The sequence below is a fragment of the Rhododendron vialii genome, chromosome 12a (genome assembly GCF_030253575.1).
Source record: "Rhododendron vialii isolate Sample 1 chromosome 12a, ASM3025357v1".
In the NCBI taxonomy this organism is placed as follows: Eukaryota; Viridiplantae; Streptophyta; class Magnoliopsida; order Ericales; family Ericaceae; genus Rhododendron; species Rhododendron vialii.
Window position 1 is genome coordinate 5141856 of NC_080568.1, and position 17192 is coordinate 5159047.

The 17192-nt window shown below is 38.2% G+C and overlaps 2 protein-coding genes across 6 annotated transcripts; one reads left to right on the plus strand and one right to left on the minus strand.

Annotated features, from left to right (window-relative positions):
- Positions 1 to 2158: 2158 nt before the first annotated feature.
- LOC131310218 (cysteine-rich receptor-like protein kinase 3) lies at positions 2159 to 8777 on the plus strand. Its single transcript, XM_058337125.1, has 8 exons — positions 2159 to 2662; positions 6124 to 6509; positions 6822 to 6935; positions 7013 to 7152; positions 7250 to 7460; positions 7578 to 7815; positions 7892 to 8036; positions 8139 to 8777. Exons 1-8 carry the CDS (start codon positions 2283 to 2285, stop codon positions 8469 to 8471), a joined length of 1947 nt encoding a protein of 648 aa, XP_058193108.1. The 5' UTR covers positions 2159 to 2282; the 3' UTR covers positions 8472 to 8777.
- A 1843-nt stretch (positions 8778 to 10620) lies between these two features.
- Positions 10621 to 15214, minus strand: LOC131310220 (2-phytyl-1,4-beta-naphthoquinone methyltransferase, chloroplastic). Of its 5 annotated transcripts, none has more exons than XM_058337127.1 (7): positions 15022 to 15214; positions 14788 to 14852; positions 13731 to 13821; positions 12549 to 12637; positions 12102 to 12297; positions 11344 to 11467; positions 10621 to 10923 (listed from the first exon to the last, which is right to left on the minus strand). In XM_058337127.1, the coding sequence occupies exons 1-7, from the start codon at positions 15160 to 15162 to the stop codon at positions 10823 to 10825; spliced, it is 807 nt and encodes a 268-aa protein (XP_058193110.1). In that variant the 5' UTR covers positions 15163 to 15214; the 3' UTR covers positions 10621 to 10822. The 5 variants fall into 5 exon arrangements, with proteins under 5 accessions (XP_058193110.1, XP_058193112.1, XP_058193114.1 ...); XM_058337129.1 differs by having other exon boundaries at positions 11368 to 11467; positions 15022 to 15213; XM_058337131.1 differs by lacking the exon at positions 12549 to 12637 and having other exon boundaries at positions 11368 to 11467; positions 14810 to 14852.
- Positions 15215 to 17192: the final 1978 nt, after the last annotated feature.

Genomic DNA, 17192 nt, shown 5'->3' on the forward strand with positions numbered 1-17192 from the left:
CAAGATAAAAATGTTTCAATAAGGCACTTAATGATATCTGATCAAGCTGATTTTTGATACTCTTATTCTACTTGACGAGTTCTACGAAGTGAACGTTTCTAATCATCAAACCGAGACGGAAGATAGCCCCATTCGGCCGGGACAGCAAGCTGCTGCCTCTTAAAGGGACAGCAGCTCTCCCGCCTCCATTGATTAGGGTTCGACTTTTAATGTCAGGCCGCAAGAAAATAATTTCTTACAAATCCCTTAATCCAGGCATAGATTATCTACCTTTGATCGGACTAGGGAGGAATTTAGTTGAGATACGCATAAACTTATCTAGATAATCTCTGATCGATGAACAAATAAAAAAATAATTTTCGTGCTACTTACTCCAATGAGAAAAAGGCAGTCAAATACGTGTAGGAAACACCGATGCTATGCGGGTCATATTCGGATTGCGATGTCCTATCAAAGTCATTTATATTTTGTCAAAAAAGAGGATCTGATAGGTTTTAAACTCCAAAACGGATCCAATTCCAAACCACTTGAGAGAACGTTCCAAACATATATAGCAAGTTGACCACACAAGTCGATATTTGATTGGTCCAACATCCATTCTCCCGAACCCCCATTTTTCATCTCATTGCTCGATTTGTCAACATACTTTTTTGGACTTCTCAAATACATTTGTAAAGGGCTACGAATGGATCGAGCTTTGTCGAGATCGAGCTCAGCTTATACTAAACGAGCTGAGTCGAGCATAAACAGGTTGAATCGAGCTCGTAATTTGCTCGATTCACTTGCAACCATAATTGTGTCCAAATCGTATGTGTTAAGTTGTAAAATAAAATTTCACCATCTTCGTCTAGATGGGCTTCCTTCCATACTCCGTCTCTACCTATCCCTTCAAATTACTATCATTTTTTAGGGTACAATGGTTGCAAATGGCATACTAATTTTTTTTAATAAAAAAATGAACTAAATTAGATATTACTATGCAAAAAAATATTAATTCGTAGCCGATATTACACTTAGACCGTCCACAATATCAACTAGTAAAATATATTTATTTAGGTGCTCGTTGAATTTGATCAAGTTATTGTTTATAAAAACATTTTTGTTTGCGGGGACACACATTGTAAATGATTTTCAAACATGACAACGTGATATCACGTCACTACTGCTGCCACTCTATCGCTTCCAACATTTCTAAAACTCGTTGCTATTGACATAACCCCAACCACCACCATTACTCCACCGCTTTAACACTATCAATCATCATTCAACCGCCACCCCCGCCGCCGCCACCATCACCGTCATTGCCACTCCACCACTGCCACTAATCCACCACCACTGGCACCACCAAACTATCGTCACATATCTACCAGCACCACCACCACCTCTCCATCTCTCCACCACCGTCTAGCGTTACAATAACCCACCTTTTCCCCACCAAGATGACACACAACCAAGCTATAGTCACTAATAGAACCACCTCCTGCCACTGCCAATATCTCTCCGCCATCACCATCCTTCCACCATCACTAATACTTTTGCCACAACCACCACCTGGCTGGCACCACAACCACCACCACACCGTCTCTCCACCACACCACTGCATGAAGTCACCACCTCTACACCATCACCCTTCCATTGCCTCTACAAACACATGGCGCGATCTTAGTAATATTAAAAGAGAACAATTGTTTACAATAATATAATTAACGTTATTTAATTTTAATAATCAAACCATTTGTTTAATTCAACTTTTCACATTTTCATTAAACTTTTCAGCTTAAAAAAATTCATCATCCAATTTTAGTTACTATTCAACCTTCCAAATTTTGATTTTAGTTTTCAACTTCTAAGACTCTGTTTATTTTAAACTAAAATATTTTACGTCCAAATAAATTGAGCCCGAAAGAAGACACATTTGTATCGAGGTCCACGTCAAGTTGTGTTCGTGCAGGGATACAAACTATTCTTCCTCGTCCCCACTCGGTAGATAGCTACCCCATCCACTCCTCGTCTCATCTCTGCTGGGACCCCGTACCGTTTTCCTACTCTGTTTCCCCGTTCACAATTATCAAATCCATACATACATCAATCAAAAACTCTCTCTCTCTCTCTCTCTCTCTCTCTCTCCACCCTTATCAACAAAGAACTACATACATCAATCAAAAACTCTCTCTCTCTCTCTCTCTCTCTCTCTCTCTCTCTCTCCACCCTTATCAACAAAGAACTCATATTAAACCAAAAGCTACTCATATGCTCAAACCCACTCCAATTCTTCCACACCTATGGCCTTTCCACTTCTGTTCACACTAATACTACTCCTCTCCTTACGTACGAGACTCTCTCTAGCCGATCCAAGAGCCACAGAGGCAGCTCTAATCTGCACCAACACCAGCGCGGCGCCGTCCGCCCGGCAAGTCTTCGTGGAAAACTTCTTGGCAGCCATCGACACCTTGACCCCTCAGGTCGCCGACCGAGGCTACGGCGGCGCCGTCAATGGGTCCGGTAACACGACCGTCTACGCCTTCGGCGAGTGCATGAAGGACTTGTCGAGAAACGATTGTGATCAGTGTTTTGCCCAAAGCAAGACCCAGATCCTGAGGTGTTTGCCGTTCCAGAGGTTGATTCGCGGTGGGAGGCTTTTCTACGATGGGTGTTATATCAGGTATGGACCGATGGGCGGACGAATCGGGAGACAGCTGTACCCGTGTTCCAAATTTTTAAGAGGAAATTAAATAGGCATCTTAAGTAGAAGACTTATTTAGGTGCTTATCCGTAAGAGTTTGAATACTTATGTTCACATCTTCAAAATGTATTCTTGACCCATTATACCGGACAGGGGGTGTGTGCTGTGCAGCTTCGTGCTGCACAGCGTGCTGCACGGCTTTCGGTGAGGCTTTTCCGGCATCGATCCGACGATCGGAGACGTTCACCGCGTAGAGCTCGTCGAGTTCTACATGTGCGCCAAAAATTAGCTCGATCAAATATCGTTAAGATCCTCGTCCGAACATATATAACTTGAAAAAAATGGATTTAGTGGTTTTGATCCAGTGTTTCATATCCATTAGGATTCATTTTTTTTCAAGTTATATATGTTCGGATGAGGCCCTTAATGATATTTGATCGAGCTGATTTTTGGTGCACACATAGAACTTGACGAGCTCTACACGGTGAACGTCTCCGATCGTCAGATCGATGCCGGAAAAGCCTCTCCGGAGGCCGTGCAGCACGCTGTGCAGCACGAAGCTGCACAGCACACGCCCTCTGTCCCATTATACCCCTAGTGTGTGTATATATATAGCTATTTATTTATAAATATTTTATACCCATTATTATGTTCCCACGATTACAGGGATTGGGTAATCCCAATTGAAGCAAATCTGCCCCTATTTTCAGGTTTCTCTCGCCCATAAAACTCTCTCTGGAACCAAATTTTATGCCCACCGCTTCTCTCTCCTCCCTTCGAACAGCCTCTCTCACTCTTTCTCTCTCTCTCTCCATGGACAACAAAATCAACCAAGATTGCATCGGTGATGGTTTGGTTGCTGAAGATGAACAAAATCAGCGGTGGTATTCCTACGATCCTAGCCCTGTCCAAGCCATACTACTCAAGAAATTGTCGCCAAATATTTCGGTGACATCCGATCGGTTTTTTCATTCCTCCGAGTGAAGTCTGTTCTTCTATTTGTCGTCCCGATTACCCGACCTATTTTTTGGCACCAAATTTGACCGTGTAAAGTACTACTCATCCAAAAATCTTGGTGGGGTTTACTCTCTATTTTTTTATGTTTATTCCTTACCTAAATTCCTTGTGCTATATGTTATTTTTCATAATCTGTATGGAAGATCGCTCGGTCATATTTTTTAAATTTCATCATGACTTTAAAAGTTTATTATGCGATACAAGTTATTATCTTTTTTTTGGTTTGTTTGAGTTTAATGGTAGATTGGTACAATTTTTTTTGTCGACAGTGCATATAAAAAGGGATTGTTTGAGTTTCAACGCAACATTCTTTTATTCTGAATGGGCAGTAATGGTTTTAACAATTTTTTCATGTTTGTAATAGTGATCATGTTCGGGATAGCTTAGTTTTTAAATTGAACTTGTTTTTTGTAATGTACGTAGGTAACAAACTTATCATGTTTGTCGAAATGTTCACATATTGTCATGTTTTTATTTGATCATGTTTTGTTATCTATCTCGATCGAAACCTACACTTCTCGAAACTTGCCTTGTTTTCCAACCTTGTCATGTTTTTAATTGATCTTGTTTTGTTCATCTACCTCGATCAGGTTTTGATCATATTTTTACACATTCGTTTTTGTAAGAGTCATGCTTTCTTTTTAGATTTTAGGAGAATGAAAATATGAAAGAGAAGATTGGGGGAAATTCAAAAGATTAGGTGAGAGAAATGTTTGAAAGAGGAGAGAGAATTGAGATAATTAGAAAAAAGAAAATAGAAAGATTTGAAAAATTAGGAGAAAGAAAGGATAGTTTAGGATTTAATTGAATTTGAGGATGGAAAGATAAGTATTTAAACACATTAGGATGAACACCTAAATAAGTAGGGTAAAAAGGATAGCTAATTAAGTTTCCCAATTTTTAATTGTGCACCCTTTTTCTTATTCAATAAGTCTAGTATAAGTACACTGCCTCCGACCATTATATTTTTATATTTTTTATAGGGCTCATCTCATATCTTAAAAAAATAAAGAAAAATGTTCATAAATTTTAAAATAATATATTATGGGATTTTGTAAAAAATCAGCTCCAACAATTATCGATAAGTATTATTTCTTAGTTCGTAGGACAAAACTGTACAGTTGAGCAGTTTCGCTCCTAATTTGTTTCGTACAAAAAAAGAGCTAGCACGAACGCACCAATCACGGCCTCTACCCACTCACTACAAGGCACTTAACCTTTGGGGAATCGAATAGACTTTGAAGAGCACCCTCGAAGCCTAAGCATCCGCCCGAGTCACTGAGCAACCCCGGATGTGAAAAAAAAAATCGTGTCATTTTGATGGCAAAAATGGTTCTTTCAATATAAATGACCGTTCAAAATAACCGTTCTTCCGAAGGGAATAAATAAAATAGGACAGATGTTAGATTTATCTTAAAAACTTTTAAACTATTTAAGACCGACCACCCGCCCAACATCCTTTTGAAGAAAAACATCCGTCCAATCAAGAGTTTTTGAAAAAATAATGATATCTTTAGTAATATTTTTATTTTTAGTATTATTTTTCCTTTAAAAATGTAAGTTTGTGTGCATTTATGACTATAGATGAGCATATCTTTGTAATTTCGTAATTCAATAGATTGATCGGGAAGTATATGTAACAATCTTGTTGGTAGTAGGGGTGTTCAAAAAAACTACCTGAACTGTAAAACCAATCAGATCCGGATCGAACTGTCATATTTGGTCCGGTTCTACGGTCATGTTATGGTTCCAAAAAAATTAAGAACCGTTAATTTTGGTTCGCTTACTGGTTCTCAATTAATGAATCATGGTTAGAACTGAACCGGACCTTTTAAAACTAAGATAAATATAGATATATATATGTGTGTAATTAAATATGTATTTGAATTTGATAGGTTAATCTTTTCTTTGCTAAACTTAATTTATTTAGAAATGAAATTTCATTTATTAGAAAAGCTTTTATTTTCTTCTTTCCTTTCCTATTCCAGCATATTATCTTCTTATTTTTTTAATTTTATGAGTTCATATTTTGTGAATAAGTGTGCTTATTGGATAGAACCAGAACAGAACCAAAATCGGACCGGTCTTGCAATTTGGTTCTGGTTGGGTTCCATGCATATATTGGTTAGGTTCCGGTTCCGGTTCCCAATTTTCTAGAACCGTTTGAAATAATTCAGTTACTGGTAGACCTATCCAGATCGTATACACCCCTAGTTGGTTTTTTGCAATTTGTGTTGAAAAAATAAAGCCCCATTCCGCTAAGGTTTTTATTTTATGTTTTGCAAGACATGTTATTCTCTCACACTACATTATCTTTAATTCAAAAAATAAGTACTTACTCCATATTTTAGTTAGTGGAACAAGTGTCGTGTTTTTTAAGTGTTCGCCCTTCCAACCTTAAATTTGTACGTCCTTCCCTGCAGGTACGATGATTACATGTTCTTCAATGAGAGTTTGAGTGCGGTGAATAGGACTGTTTGTGGGAGAGTTGATTTTGGTGGGAATAAGACTTTGTTTGGGGAAAATGTTGTTGATTTGGTGAGGAATTTGAGTGTTGAAGCTCAAAACAATGATGGGTTTTTTGTGGGTTCTGTGACTACTGGGAATTTATCTGTCTATGGCTTGGCTCAGTGTTGGGAATTTGTGAATGGGAGTGGTTGTGGGGACTGTTTGGCAAATGCGGTTTCCCGGATTGGGTCATGCCTCTCTATGGAAGAGGGAAGGGTTTTGAATTCTGGTTGCTATATGAGGTATTCTACATCTAAGTTCTACAATAATTCTTCGACCGATAACCCGCCAGGAAAAGGAGGTGAGTTGGGTTTGTTGAATTCTTGATTCCTTTTCCTTGTATCATTTTGATTTGAGGGTGTTTGGCTACGTAGAATTTGATTGGATTATCATGAGCTCTGATATCATTTTAAGTCGCATATTATCCCAAAAGCATAAGCGGTTAGGAAATGAAAAACAATACAGATCTAATAGTATAGTGGTAATTTTATGATTGATTTCGCCTTGGCCGAACAAACAGGAATGCATGTTATGATTGTGTTTCTGCATTTTGTTAAATAACTTCTTGGTTTTTTGCTATGAATGGGCACAATCTAATTCTGTTTGCAATTAGGTGGCAATCGCTTAGCTGTTATTCTGGCCGCAACATCAGCTGGTGTAGCTTTTCTGCTGATTGCAGCAACAATATCTTTCTTTGCGCGAAAGAAACGTGTGAAGAAGAGGAGAGGTATCTCAATGGTAATTTATTCAACTTTTTCCAATGTTTAACATTGAGCTAACATTGATCTTTGATATTTGTTACAGAAAGGAAGCAATTGGGTGCTCTGTTGGTCTCTGTTAACAAGTCGAAACTCAATTTTTCATACGAAACACTTGAACGCGCCACAAACTACTTTGACAATTCCAACAAGCTTGGTCAAGGAGGATCTGGTTCAGTTTACAAAGTAATTTCATATTTCACTTTCCGCCTTTTTCTTCTGCTAGTCGAGAATAGATCCATGCATGTAGATTTAACCGATGCCGTTTCTTTGCTTCAAATAGGGGATTTTGCCCGATGGACAAGTCGTTGCAGTTAAGAGGCTTTTCTTCAATACAAGACAATGGGTGGATCATTTCTTCAATGAAGTCAATCTGATAAGCGGAATCCACCACAAAAATCTTGTAAAGCTGTTGGGATGCAGCATTACAGGCCCCGAAAGCCTTCTTGTTTATGAATTCGTTGCAAATCAAAGCGTTCATGACCACCTCTTCGGTTGATCTCCCATCTATGATTAAATACTTCAGTATATCAATTTTTGTTTCAATTACATATTTAATTTTTGTTCCTCTTTTTCTTTTCCAATTTCATACTTCTTTTGATTTGATTCAGTTAAGAAAGATGTTCAGCAGCCACTAACATGGGAAGAGAGGTACAAGATTATACTGGGTACAGCTGAGGGCCTGGCCTATCTTCACGAGGAATCGAACGTGAGAATCATACACAGAGATATAAAGTTGAGCAATGTCCTTCTTGACGACGACTTCTCTCCAAAAATTGCTGATTTTGGGCTTGCTCGGTTGTTTCCAGAAGATAAGACCCATATCAGCACTGCCATTGCCGGCACACTGTAAGTTCCGTCACCTTGGCTTTCTTAAACAATTAGCAAACAAGAGTGGCATAATAAAATGCATTTACCTCTGCAGAGGTTACATGGCTCCTGAGTACATAGTCCGTGGCAAATTGACCGAAAAGGCAGATGTATATAGCTTTGGTGTTCTTGTGATGGAAGTTGTCTCTGGGAAGAAGAACATCTCATTCTCTCAGAATGCACACTCTATCCTACAAATGGTACCTCTTTTTGCTTGACATGTTTCATTTATTTCCTAGTCTTAGATATAAGTCTCAGAACCCACGTCGTGATATACTACTTTGTTTTCCAACTTTCCATAGGTGTGGAACCTCTACGGATTGGGAACGCTATGTGAAGCAGTTGATCCATCGCTGCAAGGTAAGTTTGAGGAAGAAGAGGCCCGTAAATTACTTCAAATCGGTCTACTTTGCGTACAAGCCTCTGCAGAACTCCGTCCATCTATGTCTATGGTAGTGAAAATGCTGAAGGATAACCACGAGATTCCTCAGCCGACACAGCCACCATTTCTGACTGCTGCTAGCGCGGAGTCAAGTCAATGTGCTCAATCGAGAACCAGTCACTCTCAGCCTGAGTCTAACAACACCCATTCTTCAGGAAATAACATTTCAGAAAGCATCATTGAGCCCAGATAATACTCTTTTCTTCTTACTTATTTTGTTTACAGGATTTTGTTTGGTTGAATACCCAGAATACACATTTATGAGAATATATTTCCCCGTCTTACCATTCTTTGAGTTTGTTTTTCTTTAAGGATTTTTTTTTTTTTTTGTTTGGGGGGGTGTGGTGTATACGATAATTTGTAAGGATCCGAGTTAATGTTTTTTTTGTAAATTACGTGTACAGCTGATTAAAATTCTTTGACGGTGATTAGAAGTTAGGTTCTTCTGTACAGGCAGATGCAAGAAGCTTTGTGGATTTTATAAACCATTTTTTCTTTGCTCTTTTTCTCATTCCTAAAGCAATTATTTAGGTAACCTAACAGTGCATTTGTTTGCTAAGATTTCTTAACTTTATTTGAATGTGTGACATTGACAGACCAACAAACATGTTTAAACCACTTCCATAGTACTTTGAACTTTCATTCTATCTTCCTTCAGAAGTATACTTCTTTAAGATCTTCAATACAATGATGATGCACTACGAGTCAACTGATTGACGGAACATAATCAACTATTTATTAGTTATCTTTACCATGATTTCAGTAGACTTTTAGCCCCCAAACAACCATGTTTAAGTCAAAATAATCCTCCGAATTCTTGGAGAACTATGCTAACTTACATATCCCGACTTTTTGGTGCTGTCTTTTTGGTTGTTCTGTTAATGACATCGTTCATCTCGGTCTGCGGAATCAGAAAATCATAAAATATAAAACAAAGGGGAAAAAAAGTTCATATAAGACGATGAAAAGGACCAAAAAAGTCAGTCTAGAGGAAGAGGACGGATTTTTTTGGTCTTTTACATCGTCGTATATGAACTTTCTTTAACTTTGATCTATACTTTTACACTTTTTCAATTCATCTCGTCGTTACGAATGATATGATATAAAACTTTGACCCATATGGGCCATATCTAATACAATTAAGAGAAAACAACAAAAGAGACCGTGAAAAAAAAAAAGTCAGGTTAATGGGAGTTGATTCTAAGAAGGATTCAAATGCTCAAAAAACTGCACAATTTTCAAACTTTGCGTTTATTGTTGACTCTCTTAAGTTTTATTCTATTCGTTTAGTGATTAAGATGGTTGATTAATTAAGCCATAAACCCAACTCACTTTCGGTGTAGTTTTACAGGCAGTGGGTTAAAATTGTAAGCTAAGCGTGTTTTATGTGGTTAACAAACTGCACCTAAATACCTAATGTTCCAGACCCATAACAGTGTGACTAAACAGACCTGCTACTGCTCAAAGCAGTGACAAGTTTTTTGATAACTCGGTAACCTGTCCATAGTTTGGGAAACTAATCTTATAGTCCACTTGCGGAAGGCTCAATTAAAATGGGGGCTAAACTTCGTCTGGGCTAGCATAACACATAAATTGATAGCACGCGATAGGAAATTTAACCTCAGACCAAAGGCTTCTTAAGGCCCCTGGTTGCCAGGTGGCGCGTGCTATCACTGTGCCAACCGGAGAGGGTTCAGAGCAGTGAAAAGTTATAAGAGGATATCGAAATTTTAATGCAATTTTTGAACAAAATAGTTACCATCTTACCAAGTATGAAGCTTATGTCTAGTAAGATGTAAGATGGAGTAATAGGAAAGCATTACAGTGGGCTTAGAATAAGAAGTAAACCTTAGCAAGTCGCTTTTAAGATTCAAATAGAAAATGCTAAGCTCAACCGCAAGGGCGATGGATAACTAGTAAAAAGTGCATCGATATCAGAGAAAAGTGAATTGATATATGTGAAAGTGTATTAATGTCCGACATATGTTTTCAAATCTGAACTTGTTTCGAATAATTTGCATATTATCCCATCGCCTAGTAAGCAGAGGTTAGCAAGACCCCATTAAAATTGTGGTCATTTTGGTTCTTAATGCTTCCCCAGCTGGCCACTAAATATTGACGAAATGATGGTTCTCATTCAGGATATTATATCCTTATTAAACTTTCTGGGTTGGATTTGACTTAAAGGAAATTTGACTTAAAGGAAATGCCATCATGTCACCATATTTCTAATCCTCCCAATAGCTACATGCCAATTGCGACTCTCTTTTTTTTCTGACCTTCACTTGCAGTATGAATTTCAGGAAATAATTCCGACATATTGTGCCTCTTCATGTATACCATTGTATGAAATAATCCAATTCCAAATTTTGTTCCAATCAAAATTTAAACATATTATTTAGAAGTTTCACAACTAGAATAAAAACTCAATTTCGTCACGGGTTAAAAGCTGAAAGTATATATATCAGGCAAAATTTAGATGTATCGTTTCAAAGGCATAACATTCACTCAGAAACTGCTTAACAAACAATAAATAAGACGCGCCTACCGTGTGGCTACTAAGTTCCCCATTAGTCCTCCACCAATCTCAAAATGCTTTGAATTTGTAAATCCTACTTCTAAGGCAAGCTCCTCTAACTCCTTCCCTGAAGCAGAATAAACAGTAATTTCTTCAAACAGAAAGCAAAGCGCAAAGTGCACACATTATGCGTTCTTTTGAGGCAAAATCACGAGTTCCTTTCATCTCCTGACAATTCTGAAATGCATTTGTGCAAGTGATCTTTTTTTTTTTCAGAGAACTGATATTGAAAAGATTGCCTTGTGAATCCAAAATTGCAGGGTTAACATCAATGACTCCACCACACACATTAGTGTAGAAACTATACAGTGCTACAACTCTTTTGGTAATGAAAACAAAATGGTTAATTCCATATAATCCTATGACTAGATATTTGGTGTTAGGAAGACAAACACCTGAGTTAATAAATATCAAAGCAGATTGGATTTTTCAGGGATGGTTATTCTACAGAAGGCTAGAAACTTATGCACAAAGGACAAAGATGTACAGTTGGTTAACGAGAAGAAAGAACCTGTTAAAAAATCTTGAATAGAGCTTTTCAAATACTTGTACTCCTCAGCAAGACCATAACCATTTGCCACAGGAACGACTACATTGTCAATCATCCACTCCTGGCAAAAACAGTGTTCGCAGGGTCAGAATTTCTGTTGTTTGATGAAAGGTATTTAGATATGATATTTCCTAAACATGAAGTACGTAATTGATTGGTACAGTTGGAATGACACTCAAGTCACTCAACTATCCAAGGAATTATAGCACTCTCTCAATTTGAGGAAGTGAACGGAAGTGTATCTGTGATATAAACAGCAGAGCATGAAGAGGGTAAAGCATTCTCACCTTTCTTCTTGACTAAAAGCTAAAAGTCTAGAGGCCAATTGTTCTGTGGAGCAGAGGTGATTTTACTATTGTAATGCAAGGGTATAAATTGCAAAACAAGAATGCAACTTCAATTCAAGAGCTCCCAATTTTTGCATGTAAGACCACATGTTAGGTCCTTCGTCATTCCTTCCTACACCACTAATTCCCAGCTACCAAACTTGGGGTAATTTGCTTTCTATTTTTGTTGACAATATATGATGATTTTTGTCCGCAGAATTCAACTAGAAAAACTACACAGCAGAATCAGCCACCTAAGCAAACTAAAGATCCATGTTTAGTTCAACAGCTACCAAATGGTTCTAGAAATCGCATATGGAATGGTGTTTTATTTGAATATCAAACAAAACCATTGTCTTGTCACAATACCTGAATTGAAGCGCTAAATGTGTCGGTGCTTTTGTTGAAGTCGAGGATGGACACCTTTGAACTCGGTTTCAGGACTCGATACATCTCCTCCATGGCTTTATGGAAATTAATCACATTACGCAGCCCATATCCCATGGTGATAGCATCAAAGTAACAATCAGAAAATGGTAACTCAAGAGCATTGCCTTCAACCCACCTAGGATTCATCGCATCAGGTTAATGCCTTGGCATTAAGCATTAGTAACATAGATAATGAAAAGCCTAATGCAACTCACAAGATCATTTACTTATGGATTTTTCTTCAGTGGCTCACTGTATCATAGTAACAAAACACTAAAAGAATTGCTCTTTTTCTTTTTTCCTTCTTTTGGTTTATTCTGTATATGAGGGATACTTCCTCACAGCCAGTTATTTAATCTGTCAATAGCTAGATTCGCCAATGCTCACTCAATATTGTTGTAGCAGGCCTTTGAGCGTGAATGTTGTCGAGATGAAGCAACTGATAATTGCTCCTTGGAGTAATCAAGCCCAATCACCTGCAAATTGTGCCCAAAAAAGGACCTAGTACTTGTAGAGGTGAGATGTATAAATCTGATATTTCAAACCTTTTTCCACAAATTCCTACATTGGGTCTCGAGAGGCAATTCATTCTAAGAAGCAATTCATGTCGATCTCAAATTTAAGTACAGAGTTCTTTTTCTTGAAAAAGAAAAAATTAATGGTGGGCAGCCGTTATTTAAAAATGGTTCTTAAATGTAAGTTGTAATCTTATATCTGACAATACTGCTGATGTAAATCAGAATTTTGTGATGCTTTTGAACAGAAGAAAGAAATATTGCCAACAAAAGGGAAAAACAAGCCACACTTATGCTAAACAGTATGCAACTTCAACAATGTTCGCTAGAGAAGAGACCTGAGTCTACTGGATATGATTCTCGAAAGTTCATTTCCAATGATTTATAAGACAATAGTGACATGGAACAAAAGACATACTCGATAGAAGAGATTTTTTGAACCAAAAAAAGCTACCTTGACATCAAGTATGGCACATCAAACCTAGTTGAAGATGCTTGCAGCTAAAACCTTTGACGAACCAGCATTTTACCCGTTCTGTGAGATAGTATAATACAGCATCCGAAGCGAAATGCAATGAAGGCTTTTGTAAGGACTCATTTCTTGTATAGATAGAAAGTATCGACAGATAATATGCTACTATGTTGCTTGATGAAATGTCTATGTTCTTTTCCAATGCATATTGTTCAATGTGCTTCTGTGCTGCTTGATGAATGTGTTTATTACTTGAAATTTTTAATGTTTGAGTACTGGGAATGGGGTGAGCGATTTTTCACAGCAGTGACACCTTATGTGAAATGGAGGTTCTAGATTGTGTTGTATACTTGTATTAAATACTTGATGAATGATCTCAAACTTTAAGCTGTAGAACTTTAAACCTCCATCTTATTCTCTTTTCAATAGCTTAAAAGTGTTGTTTTTTCTAGTATATTTTCAAGATTACTACCAGCACCGGGAACTAAAGAAATGTGTAAAAGATTAACATGGAAAATGTCTTCAGCAGAAAATTGGACAGGAAACAAACAGGAGGGTGAAGGGAAGATCAGAAGAGCAAACCTTGCCATTGGGACCAACTTTCTCAGACAAGAGAAACGCCAAATCCCCGCTTCCACAACACAAATCCAACACCTTGTTTCCCTCTCTTGCCCTGTACAAAGAAACTATTAACTTTACCAATCCACACACATGGGAATGGACCAGAGGAACTACGACCCCAAAGTTTAGAGGAAACCCCCCTTTGAGGAAGTACTGTAATGAATCTATCCAAATTATAAGGTTCACCACCCCAAGATTCTGGCTAAAGTTTATTTCTCGTCTCCCATATTGCTAGTTATACGTTATTGTGCATTAGAACATATGCAATTTCACTTTCATTTCATTCTACTGATACTCTATTAGATTTACTCATTCAGAACAAACTTGTGCCTCATTCTTTGACCTTTGGTCTTGGCAGACCCCCGGCATCAGCGTCATTGACCTATCGACGGTGGTCCAAAACTGGCTCCTTGGATGCTTGCGCTCAGTGTTATCAATCTAAGGTGCTACTGCTTGGCACTTGGTCGGTCATTGGTAAGATTTTTGTGGAGAAGGATTACACTAGCGGAACCACCGTTTTTAGTTTATCACATTCAGCTTGCCTACACATCTCCACCAGGACCCATCACAGTTTGACCGGTGAATCTATGTGATTACTCATCGCCGACAATTTTGATGGGGGCCATTTTCGCGTGGTATGTCCACCATGTACTGTAGGCAATAGGTTTGTTTTGTGGCCGTGTTGTTCTTTAACAGCAGAAAGTGGGTTTTTTGTGGCCGTGTTGTTCTTTAACAGCAGAAAGTGGGTTTGTTCTTGTTTTCATAACTCAATATCCGGTCCAATGGACCGACTAATCCCGGACTCAAGACCAAAGGCTTCCAAGGTCCTAATTGCCAGATTTGTTATTGTAATTCCTTCTTTTCAGTGAAGCTCTTGCCATTCTCTAAAAGAACAAACAAACTTCTGTAAATGCACATTCTTAATTCGTTCCTAAAATTAGAATTTCCTCCGTCCATGCTCCCATACATACAATTATGCAATTGAATGAAAAAAACAAAAAACAAAATTTGACATTACCCACTCCAGGACACAGCCATACGTTTCCAAATTCGATGCTGCCCCAGGCTCAGCACATCATTCAACTTCAAAAAAAAAACAAAACAAAAGAAACCCAATTTCAAAAACCCCACAAAATATTTTGGAAAAACAGAACAAACTTATGTCATTAAACAGTTCCTAAGTAATATCTGGGGATTAAAATTCATGCAAGTGAGGAGGATAGTACTATATGTGAGGGGGAAAGAGGCGTACGCTATCATAAACAGGAGCAATGCGGCTAAACAGCGCCTGGCGTTCGGCAGTGCACAGCACCGGCCGCCGCCGTGGCCGGAAAATCGAACGGTGGTGGTTCGGCGGTCGGTGAGGAATGAGGTGTACTGAAGCAGCAATCATCGCTCTATCCAATCAGCCTTGTCTATTGGTTACTGTTGCTGTTAACTGATGACAAATAGCGGATTTTTAGTTTGGGCCGTGTTTGGTTTGGGCTGAAATCCAGTCTACATTTTCGAGGCTTTGGAAGCCGGAGTTACACCCATGATGTACAAATTGTTGTGCTTACAACGATCCTCGTTTTCTCAATGCCTTGTTTACCTTGGCTTTTTGGGATTTGATTTTTTTTTCGTCTTCATTAATTCTGCGCCAAATTTTTATCTATTATGAATTCATGTCGATGAGAGGAATTGATTAAAAAAAAATATTTTTTCCTTTACCCAAATATATTTAAAAATTTCTAAATAATCTTGGATATATTTAAAAATGTCTAAATAATCCGGTTTTGGGAGCTTTATCTTGGATATTTTGAAAAATTTTGGGGTAAAAGTAAAAAAATTGGGTTTTCTGATTCCTCTTGTGAGATGAATTAATAATTCACAAAAATTTGGCGCAAAACTAACAAACACGGGGGAATTTTTAAATAATAAGAATAAAACGCCCAATGAAGAAATGTAATTCCACAATCAACAATTCGTGCCCTAGAAAAAGTAGGTCATTTTGGGATGCACTAGGACGTGAATGTCGATTCTTGATCCCCCTCAATTTTACAATAATCTTGTAAATATCCCAAGTTATTCCTCCTAAAATATACTACTAGCATTTATGCATCGTTACCATATATAGCAGTGAGTTCAATTTTTGTTACTAGAAAACTTTCATAAAAGAGTGCATACGAGAATATTACTTACCGAAATAATATCTCAAAATTTATGATCGGTCTTGCTATTGTCGACTCACTGAGCTGACGATAAGCACACTAGAAGGTAAGGAAAACACGTATTTCTGTGTATTTTTTATACCCTTTAATACACATTCACACACTTACTATTGTTAGCCCATTGGACTTATTTTAGAAATTTCCATTTACGATATGCTCCTTTCAATGAAATCTCTTATTATACCTAAAAGAAAGTTACTAGTTTAAGCCCTAACAACTCGAAGGGGGCTTGGACAAGCGAGCATGAGAAAACAACTTAAGGGCTTGCCCCCAAAAAGGTCGCGAGTTCGAATCTTTTGAAGGCAAATCTTTCCAAACTTAGGGGTTACTCGAAGTTTGCTCAGTTGTTAAATTTAGAGCCCTGTTTATTTGGGGTGCGGGCAAACTGGTAACTTTAGAGCCCCTTTTATTTGGGGTGCGGGCAAACTGGTCTAAACATCCAACTATCAAAAGAAATAATTTAGGCCCTATGCCTAAATAATTGGTCTACCGACATCTTTTCACGTGGTGTGAGGTTCAATTAGTAGCCATACATATAACCTGATACATCCATCAAAAATTAGTTGAGGTGCCAGGAAACTGGTTTAAACATCCGGGTAATCTCTCCACTACCTTTTGACTCTATCTCATTGCGTAGTTGGGTGTGAAATAAAACAATCTATCAGTTTCTTGAGACAGATAGCCTGATAGGCATGGATACTATAGTGGGGGAAGAATCCACACATGGGTCGTGAAAGTTAAAGCAGAGCAATTTGGAGAGAGGGTTTATCCAATTCCCTTCTCCAGAATCCAAACAGATTTTATTTGGTGCCTCAGCCAAATTCATCTGAAAAGTGTTGCGTAAGGCCTCGCAAGCCGGCAATTCACAGAAAGGGCAATGGACTCTTGATTGAAGTCTTTATGGCCGAGTCTTTTTTAAGCGTCAAACTCACAACCTGATGCGTCCAGAACACTTATACTTTGGCATGACGGTTGGTTCCTCTCTTTCCGTGTGTGAGGTCCATGCAATTGATCAGAACACTTATACTTTGGCACGACTGAGGTCCATGCAATTGATCAGAACACTTATACTTTGGCATGACGGTTGGTTCCCCTCTTTCCGTGTGTGAGGTCCATGCACTTGATCGTACCCCAAGTAGAAACTTCTGCATTTTGGATTTCGAGGTTGGAGGCAAGGAGTCGAACCCACAGCCTTGCGAACAAATTTGGAAGA

Coding starts and splice junctions, on each gene's coding strand:
- LOC131310218 (XM_058337125.1), top strand. CDS start 2,283: ATGGCCTTTCCACTTCTGTTCACACTAATACTACTCCTCTCCTTACGT. Junction 7,461..7,577: donor CGTTCATGACCACCTCTTCG/GTTGATCTCCCA, acceptor GATTTGATTCAG/TTAAGAAAGATGTTCAGCAG. Junction 8,037..8,138: donor CACACTCTATCCTACAAATG/GTACCTCTTTTT, acceptor AACTTTCCATAG/GTGTGGAACCTCTACGGATT.
- LOC131310220 (XM_058337127.1), bottom strand. CDS start 15,162: ATGATTGCTGCTTCAGTACACCTCATTCCTCACCGACCGCCGAACCAC. Junction 13,822..14,787: donor ATGGCTGTGTCCTGGAGTGG/GTAATGTCAAAT, acceptor TTCTTTGTACAG/GGCAAGAGAGGGAAACAAGG. Junction 10,924..11,343: donor TTTCTTCTCGTTAACCAACT/GTACATCTTTGT, acceptor ATTCTGCTTCAG/GGAAGGAGTTAGAGGAGCTT.